We start from the raw sequence: 10449 nt of genomic DNA on the forward strand, positions 1-10449 counted from the left end.
GTGGTTCTGTTCTGACCCGGTCCACATGTTGTGGTTCTGTCTGACCCGGTCCACACGCTGTGTTCTGCTGGTGTCCAGGTGTGGTTCCAGAACCGGAGGGCGAAGTGGCGGAAGCGTGAGAAGTGCTGGGGCCGCAGCAGCGTCATGGCGGAGTACGGCCTGTACGGCGCCATGGTCCGCCACTCCATCCCGCTGCCGGAGTCCATCCTCAACTCGGCCAAGAACGGCATGATGGGTTCCTGCGCCCCCTGGCTGCTCGGTGAGCCGCATGCACGTCAGTGCCACGCACACGCACACCGGCAGCAATACACACGCGTTCACTCACAGCGCCCCCTGCTGACCGCCTCCCGTTCTGACCCGGTCTGGTCTGGCTCCGCCCCCTCAGGTATGCACAAGAAGTCCCTGGAGATGAAGAAATGCTCCAGCCCGCCGCCCGATCCGTTCTGCGACGCTCCGGAGCGGCGCGCCGAGGGGGCGGGGCTTCCGGAGGGGGAGGAGACAGAGGAGGAGGAGGAGGAAGAGGCCATCGACCTATCCAGCTCCGCCAAACAGTCGCAGCAGGAAGAGGGCGGGGCCTCTCCAAGGACCGCCCCCTCGCCTCAGCAGGAGAACGGCGGCGAATCAGAGGAACACAGCTGAAGGTGGGCGGGGCCTGCTGGGAATGGCTGATTGGAACTGTAATCTGATTGGCTCTTCCTCATGAGGAAGCATCATCTGTTGCCATGCAAACCTGCTGCATTAAGGCGGAGTTTATTTACGTGGCGCAAGTGGAGCAGGGCAGCCCCACCCACCTGGGAACCAATCAGAGAGGAGTGGGCGGGGCTAGAGGACAGGCTGACGGTTCTGCAGAACCTGGAGAACTTCACTGGACCGGGTCGGACTCCAGAACTCCAGGATCCGTTTGGTTCTTTTCCCGTTTTCCATCTGTGTTGGGAGGAAACTTCCTGTCTGTTCATCGTGTTTGGAGATCAGAATGTAAAATACAAACTATAGTTACTGTTTATGGTTGTTGTTATTATTACTAAATGTCTGCACAGCCATTGGTCACCAGGGTAAAAAATAAAATAAGATATTTTTGGAGCATCTGAGACTTTGTGTCATGATGAAAAATCAGGAAATGGATGATGGATGAGTCTCCATGGCAACCATCAGGTCCACTTCAGGATGTCTGCAGCAGCAGCAGCCTGCTCAGATTACCCATCACGTTGCCATGGAGACAGCCACAGAAAGGAGTCCAGCTGTGAGGTCGTCCTGATGTCCAGCAGCGTTTCCTGGATTATTATTATTGTTTTCATGTTTCTCTCTAATAATGACAGGAGATTTTCCACAACAAATAAAGGATTAAAAATTAAAACGTGACCAAAACAAAGGAGATTATTGTTGTGTGTCGGTGAATCTTTCTGTTATTATCTGTCCAAACGGGTCAGCAACCGGATAAAGCCTGGTTCTGTTCTGGTCCTGGTTCTGTTCTGGTCCTGGTTCTGTTCTGGTCCTGGTTCTGTTCTGGTTCTGGTTCTGTTCTGGTCCTGGTTCTGTTCTGGTTCTGGTCCTGGTTCTGTTCTGGTGACTGTGGAACCAGTGGAGAAGACGATGCTCCGAAGGATCTTCCACAAAATCAACCCTGAGCATCAGGCTGCCTTCAGTCAGAGGCTTCCTCTCACTCCCTGTGACTCAGACTGCTACAGGAGATCCTTCCTGCACACAGAACCTATAAGAGTTACAACATTTAGTTTCCCTCTGCGATCAAATTTTTCTTTCTGAAATAAAGAATCTGTGTCCAATGGAGGATCAGGGCCAAAATATATATTCTGACTTTAAAGTTACAATTCTGAGAAAAAAAGTCAGAATTTCCTTCGGTTTATTTTAAAAATAATAATAAATGAATGAATCTGGTTAAAATTAGCTGCTTTTCTGTTTGCTGTATGAATTATGGCATGTTTATGATTTTTGTTTTTTTAAACGGAAAAGGCACTGGACGAGTCAGCTACGTCAGTTCCTGCGCCGCTGTAAGCCGCTTGCTAGCCCGCAGCTGACCGCTGCCCGGAATGGCGGATTTAGCCGCAGTCCGGAGCCAGGTGGTTCTGGTCGTGAACAGCCTGGCCCAAACCCTGTTTACGGAGCTCCGAACCGCGGGGCATGCGGTCCGTGTAAGCAGCCCGGAGCCCCGGTCAGAGGTAAAGCTAACCGTGGCTAACAGCAACACTTCCGGCTCCAGAGGCTCATGTCGGTGACGTCACGGTCCTCGTGAACTCTGCATCGAGTTTAACTTTGTTATTTACTATCAAGTAACAAAGCTACTAACTACGGAGGACCAAAACCGACATAATCAGAAATAAAAGAATAAATATTTAAATAAAAGAATAAATATTTAAATAAAAGAATAAATATATATTTAGTTTTTCCTTTTCCTTACACATGAGTTTCCGTTAAGTAATGTATATATTTTCTTTTTCATTGCCCTTAAACATTCGTTTTTGTCAAGAAAAGCATATTTTTTCTTTTTCATTGCCCTTAAACATTCGTTTTTGTCAAGAAAAACATATTTTGCTTTGTCTTTTTTTGCTTCTCCATTTTCTGCGCGCTGTTTTTCTGCTGCATCGTTATGCTAATGAGGAGCTGCCTTCTCTGTCTGCTATTGGCCAATGGAGCTTTGGAACCAACGTCACTGCGTCAGACGTTGTGGGGCGTTCAGGTGCAGTCGCTCGCTGCCATCTTTACAGGCCACAGACCAAAACAAACTTTATCCCGGTGGTTTTATTGTTTTACCGACTGCAGTGAAGTGAACCTCCGATCGCTGAAGAGGGAGCTGGAGAACGACTGGCCGAAATTATTGTTCATAAATCGGATCAACCTTGAGCTAAACGCCGCTTGCTCTGCGGATATTGGAAAATCCAACTCGAAACTAACGTCACTGCAGTCGGTAACAATAAAACCACCGGGATTAAGTTTGTTTTGGTCTGTGGCCTGTAAAGATGGCAGCGAGCGACTGCACCTGAACGCCCCATAACGTCTGACGCAGTGACGTTGGTTCCAAAGCTCCGTTGGCCAATAGGAGACAGAGAAGGCAGCTCCTCATTAGCATAACGAGGAGCTGCAGAAAAACAGCGCGCAGAAAATGGAGAAGCAAAAAAAGACAAAGCAAAATATGTTTTTCTTGACAAAAACGAATGTTTAAGGGCAATGAAAAAGAAAATATATACATTACTTAACGGAAACTCATGTGTAAGGAAAAGGAAAAACAAAATATAAATTTATGCTTTTATTTCTTATTATGTCGGTTTTGGTCCTCCATAACTAACAGCAACGCAGGAGAATATGAACTAAACTGTAGAAAAACTAGAATCTCCTTCATAATCTAAATAACGTTTCTTCATTCATAAACGTTTAACTTCATTCTCGATGAAATGCTTTGATGTGTTCAGTAATGAATGGATGAATCTCACATAATCTTAGAAATGTATTAAATTATCGTGAGGGCAGCACTGGATCGTTTTGTTCTTCAGAAAACTGGCTGGTCTTGTTGTTAATAACTGAGTTATTGGGATTAACAGTGTAAAGCCAAATGCTTCGCTGGGTCTTAAATCTAGAGCGGAGTCCTGGATTTATGGAAACCGAGCTATAAATATCACCGTAGAGCAGCTCAATTAATCCACAAAGATAATCCCCTAAACTTTGCAGCATCTCAGAGGAATGTGAGCGAAATCCAACCTGACAGGACGATAATAAAGGCTGATTGTTAAACCAGTCTGAGCAGAAACGTTTCATCATCATACACAGAGATCTTCTGATTATAAACATCCACCATTAGATGTTTATTAGGTTTGGGGATTAAACTGATAATCCCTGTTTTATTGTATCAGAGAGATTACCTGTCAGGATATATTCTAGAAAGGCTTTGAACAACATCTCTAATGCTTCCCATAAAAACCTGCAGAATGCTGTTGTAGCCTGGTGATTATGTCCTTAGCAGCCGGACTCTGAACCATCCAGGCAGGAAGCGCCGGCAGTCAGAAGACCCAGGTTTGTACCACGATCCCAGTAAACGGCTGGCAGAGCCTCCAGTCTGTCGCTGGTCCACCTGGTCGACACCAGCTTCCCCAGTTTGAATGAACTCCATTGGAGGGAAGCCAGACCATCGTTCAACTCAGCTCCCAGAGACCAACAGTCACGTCTTAAAGACTTTTAACGTCCACCATGACGAAGGCGTGGACAGGTGAAGCACTGCCTCCATCATCTGACCCCATCCAGTTTGGGTAACCGCTCCATCTGCACGGCTCTTCATCACCTCGGTACCCGCGCTGTTCGGCTCCATCATCCTCCAGGATCTGCTGACTGGTCCCACTGGGCCTCAACTGGCTGCTGGACGTCCTCACCAACAGCTCAGTCTGTCCCTGTGGGCAATAACTCCTCATTTCTCTGAGCACCGGCGGCCCCCAGGGCGGTGTCCTCAGCCCCCTGCTGACTGCCATCCCAGGTTTACCACCAACCACATCCTGAAATGTGCAGACGACCATCATGGGAGCCATTCTGAGGTGCAGCATCTCGCGGACTGGTGAACCACCGGCTCCTGAACCTCGACAAGACCAAGGAGATCCCTGTCCATGTCAGGAGGTCCCGACCCGCCGCGCGCCGCTCCTCATCAACGGATCCCACGGATGTCCACATTAGACACCCAGCTGGACGCTTCATATCACTCTTCTGGGGTTTTCTGTGTGCGCCGGTGGCGACATTTTGTCTCTGTTTCAGCAGGTCTGGATCATTTCCTGAACCAGCTGGCCTCAGACCGTCAGGCTTCCTGGTTCTGGGTTATTAACCTGGTTCTGTATCTGGAGCCTCCCGACTCGCCTGCATGATCCAAACACTCCGAAATAAAACGCTTGATGGTCAGGAATGTAATCTAGAGGAAAACCCGACGACAAGGAGAGATGCAGTTAGTTTTCCTGAAGGGAATGGTCAGTAAATAACCTGGTAATAAAACATAACTTATCATTAAACGTCTGGATTCATTCGGACCAAAGTTATTAAGAGGCTCTTTGGAGGAACCCTGGTTCTGGTCCAGTTTGGGTCCCAGTTTGGGCCCAGTCAGAGGAGACTGGATTTTTCAGTCTGTGTGAATGAGTGATGGAGGTTTACTGGTTTCCTCAGGAGGAACTGGGTGTGGCGGTGGACAGGCTGTGTCTGGATGCTGTGGATCAAATCCTGAAGATCCTGGAAACCAGCATGACGAGGCAGGAAGAGGCTCCGCCCACACCGGCTGACACCTGTGGAGGGTTAATGAAGACCCCGACAGGTGGAGGTGAGTCTGCAGGACGAACAGCTTCAGACTTTCAATCTGTCTACCACTGATTTAACATTTAAAAATGATATGATTTGCAATTAGCGCAGGAAGAAACCCTCAATCATCTGCATAGAGGCGAATGTTTAGAGGTAGAGATGAAGTTAGTTAGAGACATTGGGAGGAGCTTTAGGACAGGACCCTGGGGAACACCGTCAGGACCAGGTGTAAACCTGTCTGCCAGGTAAATGGTCTCTAAACCAGTTAGTAGACCGATCCTGGGATCGGGTCATAAACACGATTCAGGCAGGTCTGGGTCCGAGTCTGTTTGGTGTGAACCGGGTGTTTCTGTGTGTCAGGTGAGCAGGAGCCCGGCCCAGGCCACGCCTACTTCCTGCTGTACAGCGTCAGTCCGTCACTGAGCGCTGCTGGTGACGCCAGGAGCCTGCTGGTGGCGCTGCAGAGCGCTGAGGGTGAGTCGACCTGCTGAAGTGCTGAGGACGGAGCCGTGAGGAGCTCCTGGTGGAGTCAGCTGCTGCTGATGGGGTCTATTCCTCATAGGGCAGCTAACCGCAGCGCCCTCTGCTGCTCATCAGATGAACTGTGTCTGTGTTCCAGGTGGCAGCAGAAGCAGCGCCTCTGATCTCCCAGGTGAGGAGTCGCAGGTGCGCCCCGCCTCTTCCTCCCCTCCGACCGATGACCATGAGTACGCTCGGCCCCCAGCGCCACCTCCCGGCGGGGCCAAACGCTGCGGGCGGCGGCAGGCGGCGGCCCCGGGGAGCGAGGAGCTTCACCTGCAGTGCTGGCGCTGCAGCAGGCTGTTCCCCAGCGCCGAGCGGCTGGCCGACCACCACAGGAAGTCCCACCCGCTGTGCTCGGTGTGCGGCGCGGCGTTCAGCGGCGTCCTGAAGCTCCGAGAACACCAGGTGAAGGAGCACAGCCTCCTGCCGTTCGCCTGCGGCTTCTGTCCCAAGAGCTTCAACCACAAGACGCACCGCGACCTGCACGTCAAGGCGCGCCACACCGGCGAGAAGAGCTGCCGCTGCGACATCTGCGGGAAGGGCTACGCCTGCGTCAGCGCGCTGAAGACGCACCGGGTGACGCACTTCAGCAAGACCTTTATGTGCGAGGTCTGCGGCAAGGCCTTCCACCACGCCTCCCACCTGACGCGCCACGCGCTGGTGCACCGGGAGCCGCGGCCGTTCAGCTGCTCCACCTGCGGGCGGCGCTTCACGCAGGCCGCCAACCTGCGCAGCCACCAGGTCACGCACGCCGGAGAGAAGCAGCTCTGCTCCGTCTGCGGCAAGAGCTTCCGCTGCCTGAGGAACCACATGATCAGCCGTCACGCCCAGGAGCCGGCGGCGGCCGGCCTGCTGCCGCCGGCCGTCACCTGCCAGGTCTGCGGGAAGAAGCTCCCCAACCCGTCGCAGCGCAGGGCGCACCAGCGCAGCCACACCGCGGACAAGCCGTTCCGCTGCGATGTGTGCGGGAGGAGCTACCGGCTGAAGGAGCTGCTGCGGGACCACCGCTACACCCACGGCGGGCAGAAGCCCTACCGCTGCTGCGCCTGCGCAGAGACCTTCAGCCGGGCCTCCAGCTTCCTGCGGCACCGCAGCATCCACAGCGGCCAGGCGCCGCACAGCTGCCAGCGCTGCGGGAAGCACTTCCGGCTGCGCAGCTTCCTCCAGGCTCACCTGCAGACCAAAGCTCACCTGAGGCGGACGCAGCAGAGCCAGAGCGCCGAGCCTCCGTTAATCCCAGATTAGCAGCTGAGATGGAAGAACTCATGTAGGCGCAGGGCGGTTCGGTTCGGTTCGGTTCGGTTCGGTTCGGTTCCTAATCTGTCATTAAACATGAACATAAACGGGTTAGATTGTTGGAAGTCGTGTTTTTTAAATAAAGTTTTAAATCACAGCTCCTGCTCCAGAGCGGACGGTGGCGCCCTGGGCACGCAGCCCTGAGGGACTCCAGCTGGACGTGTTTCTGATCCGGTCTGCTGGTTCTGGACCGGCTGCTCGGTCAGCTCTCTGCAGCAGAGGACTGGTTTGACTGGTTTCCAGTTGAGCAGCTTGAGGGAGTCCAGTAAGTCCAGATGATGATGTGTAATCCAGCAGACCTGCGGTCAGATTAACGGACATAATCCCACCGCGGTGTCTGAACGACGGTTCGATGATAATCTGCGGTTTGTTTACGTTCCAGATGCTAGCCGCGGCTAATCAGGACCACAACATGTTTGTTTCATCGCTATTATGATCATGTGACAATCAGCTGATCAGATTATCGGCTTCCAGGATCCTCAGACACACCAGAGGTCAGAGGTCACGGGGCGTTTCATCCACCATTTTATTCATTTATTAAAGTCGATTTCAAAATAAACAAATGGAGATTTTTCAGCAGCAACTTTACTAACAGCCCCAGAGGCGTTGTCATAGCAACCTCTGGGTCATTACTTTGACTAGGACCTTCAATCCCATATCAAACAGGCTTCTGATGTTTTCTGGATTATCCAGACAGAAACCAGCAGGAATCTATAATCTATACATCTATAATACATAATCTTGATCTATATCTATAGCCAGTAATAATTAGTGTTATTGATTATAGATAAATTAGTGATATTTATCTATAATCAATAAAATGTTTCAATTCTTCATAACTGCAACAGATTAAAAACCGGAACCACCGGCTCACATCTGGATCCAGATCCGGTTCTGCTTCATCAGACGAAACCTCCCGGTCCAGTCTCTGATCCCGCCCGGACCAGAACCGGAGGCGCTGGCCACGCCCCCTGCCTCCTACCTGGACTCACCTGTCGGGGGGTAGAAGGTGGGTCAGTCTCGGTTCGGCCCGCTCCAGACCGACATGGTTCCGCGCGGGGGAACCGGACTCTTCTGGGTCCTCCTGGCCCGTCGCAGCTCGTCTGGACCGAACCGGGCCCCGTTCCGGTCTCTGTCCTGGCTGCCCCACCTGTACCGGCTCTCAGCCATCGAACCGGACCGGTTCTGGGGCACCGCCGACTGGCTCCACTGGGCCGAACCGTTCCAGCGCGTCCAGGACTTCAGGCCACCTGAACCGGGCCCGGATCCGCTGGTTCCTGGGCGGTAAGCGGAACGTGTCCGGTGAGTTCCGAACCGAGGGGACAGAGGTTCGGCCCGGTTTCTGAATCATATCCTGTCGGTTCGGATCAGGAATTAAAGTTCAGATCAAGGTTCGGCTGATTTGTCTCTGAACCGAACGTGTGTGGATCAGTCGGTTCCGTTCTGAAACAAACGGTAGAAAGGTTGAGGTTCAGTTCGGTTCGGACTGGTTTATTACTAAAAAGGTGTCAGGGAACCGGAACCAGAACCATGAATGGACCAGAGCAGCAGGATGTTTTAGATTTCCTGCTGTGGGTTTGGACCGAACAGAACCAGCAGAGTCCCAACCTGTGGGGAGCGGGCCTAACGCAGGCCGGCAGGTGGAGATGAGACCGGTTCTGATCCGCAGTCACATTAGATCCTGATGTGACTCTGGTTCCCGTCACGGAGGACGGGTTCTGGTTCTCCAGGACTGGTCCAGTCCAGACCTCTGGTGGTTCTGGACCAGGACCCGGTACCAGGTCCAGATGTTTGTCAGATTTTCATCCTCTGCCTTGTTTGTGTGTCGGATTATAATCCCATTATAATCCAATAACGGCGGCGGGATGATTGGTTCCCATCAGGTCCGATACAGGATCAGCTCTCCATTACATAAACGGGTTCTGCGGCGCCGCTGCGTGCCGCTCCGGCCCGGCCCGGCCCGGCCTGCTGCCTCTAAATCCACTTCAGGATTAATGTTCAATCAGAGAACAAATGAAGTCAGTTTCCACCACGAGTCCCGCCGGGTCGGGATGATGATCCGCTCGGCGCCGCCACGGCTCACACTGGTTCTGATTGGACCGGAGGACCATCTGAAGCTCTCTAGGAGGGAAGATGATGTTCTCCAGAACCTTCAGACCCGATCCAGTTCCTCAGAGGACGGACTCAGGCTCTGTTTAACTCTGTTTCCATGGTAACATCGCCAGGCCCTCAGCTAGAGCAGCGCAGCCGGGTCCTGGAGGTCCGAGGTTCTCCTGGAGGGAGCCGTTCCCTCCTGATCCGGGTTCTGCTGACCCGTTCCATCTCTGTCCCAGTGGACGGTCATCCGGACCGGGTGGCTCTGATCTGGGAGCGGGACGAACCCGGCGCCGGGTTCACACACACATGTAGACGGTCCGGCTCATCTCCATGACGCTCCATAAACCTGCAGCAGAGACACGATGTCCACATCCGTCTTCGTCCTCAGAGCTTTTCTCATCTCCAGAGAAAATCTCAACCAGTCCTGGAAATGTTTCAGACCAAAGCAGGAGGTTGGTTTGGTTGTAAATCTCATCCTTAATCTGCGTAGAGCAGCAGGTCGGCATAGATCTGCACAAACCAATCACCTCCCTACAGTACGACAGGAAGTGGTTTTCTGGTCCTGCTTCCTCGTTAACATCCTGGTTCCGTCATGTTTCTCCCTCAGGGAGCTTCTGGAGACGACCTGCCGCCTTGCCAACGCCCTGAAGGCCCACAGGATCCAGAAAGGTGACAGGGTGGCCGTCTACATGCTGGTGTCGCCGCTGGCTGTAGCTGCCATGTTGGCGTGTGCTCGGATCGGAGCGGTGCACACGGTGGCGTTCGCCGGCTTCAGCTCCCAGGCCTTGGCTGGACGGATCCAGGATGGTAGGTGTTCCCTGCCAGGACAGACCAGCCTGGTTCTGCTGTCTGTGGTTAGCTACAGAGCCCAAGTACCGAGCCCTGGGGTTCCCCTACACTGAGGAACTGTTCTTCTCCATGGCCCGGAAGGAACCTCAGACTGACTGAGGTTTTATCCAGAGTTTAAAGCTGACCCTGGGTCCAACACGACCTTCAGAACATTTCTCTGTGCCTCGTTTGGGTCACGCTTGGCTTAAGTGAGCTTCCAATCTGAACCAGCGTGGTGAGGCAGCTGCTAGCGCTAACAGAACCTGACGGATGATGATTGGTCCAAAAACAGAAGTAAAATTGTATAATGTCAGTTCTCAGGGTTTCAGGAACCTGAGGAGTTTTTCCTGCTAACTTCATCCTCACTTCCAGCTAACTTTATGCTAACCTTATGCTAACTTTATGCTAACTTTATGCTAACCTTATGCTAAC

At 52.6% G+C, this 10449-nt stretch overlaps 3 protein-coding genes across 10 annotated transcripts in view; all 3 read left to right on the plus strand.

The window, feature by feature from the left end:
- Nucleotides 1-1372, plus strand: part of vsx1 (visual system homeobox 1 homolog, chx10-like) — a gene marked incomplete at its 5' end in the record, with an annotated part of 4510 nt that extends 3138 nt beyond the window's left edge. Inside the window, 2 exons of the mRNA XM_008430559.1 lie at nt 79-259; nt 386-1372. Of these exons, the coding sequence (XP_008428781.1) occupies nt 79-259; nt 386-639 (435 nt within the window). The remainder of the gene's footprint in view (nt 1-78; nt 260-385) is intronic.
- Nucleotides 1373-1886: 514 nt separating this feature from the next.
- LOC103477401 (zinc finger protein 16-like) lies at nt 1887-7051 on the plus strand. Of its 5 annotated transcripts, XM_008430502.2 has the most exons (4): nt 1887-2174; nt 5146-5296; nt 5635-5748; nt 5894-7051. In XM_008430502.2, the coding sequence occupies exons 1-4, from the start codon at nt 2046-2048 to the stop codon at nt 7039-7041; spliced, it is 1542 nt and encodes a 513-aa protein (XP_008428724.1). In that variant the 5' UTR covers nt 1887-2045; the 3' UTR covers nt 7042-7051. The 5 variants fall into 5 exon arrangements, with proteins under 5 accessions (XP_008428724.1, XP_008428725.1, XP_017164617.1 ...); XM_008430503.2 differs by lacking the exon at nt 5635-5748; XM_017309128.1 differs by lacking the exon at nt 1887-2174 and having other exon boundaries at nt 5107-5296.
- A 1064-nt stretch (nt 7052-8115) lies between these two features.
- LOC103477438 (acyl-CoA synthetase short chain family member 1) overlaps nt 8116-10449 on the plus strand; it is an 11280-nt gene continuing 8946 nt past the window's right edge. For 2 of the 4 annotated variants that reach the window (XM_017309133.1, XM_017309132.1), the window contains exon 1: nt 8287-9996. In XM_017309133.1, coding sequence (XP_017164622.1) covers nt 9552-9996 — 445 coding nt within the window. In that variant the 5' untranslated portion in view covers nt 8287-9551. Of the gene's footprint in view, nt 9997-10449 lie in introns of all 4 variants that reach the window. The other 2 variants (XM_017309134.1, XM_017309135.1) reach the window with 2 other exon arrangements.

This window comes from Poecilia reticulata, linkage group LG15 (genome assembly GCF_000633615.1).
Source record: "Poecilia reticulata strain Guanapo linkage group LG15, Guppy_female_1.0+MT, whole genome shotgun sequence".
Taxonomy (NCBI): domain Eukaryota; kingdom Metazoa; phylum Chordata; class Actinopteri; order Cyprinodontiformes; family Poeciliidae; genus Poecilia; species Poecilia reticulata.

Excerpts from the sequence above, each read along its gene's own strand:
- LOC103477401 (XM_008430502.2), top strand. The coding sequence starts at position 2,046 with ATGGCGGATTTAGCCGCAGTCCGGAGCCAGGTGGTTCTGGTCGTGAAC. Across the intron at positions 2,175-5,145 it reads GCCCGGAGCCCCGGTCAGAG|GAGGAACTGGGTGTGGCGGT; the intron begins GTAAAGCTAACC and ends TGGTTTCCTCAG. Across the intron at positions 5,297-5,634 it reads GAAGACCCCGACAGGTGGAG|GTGAGCAGGAGCCCGGCCCA; the intron begins GTGAGTCTGCAG and ends TCTGTGTGTCAG.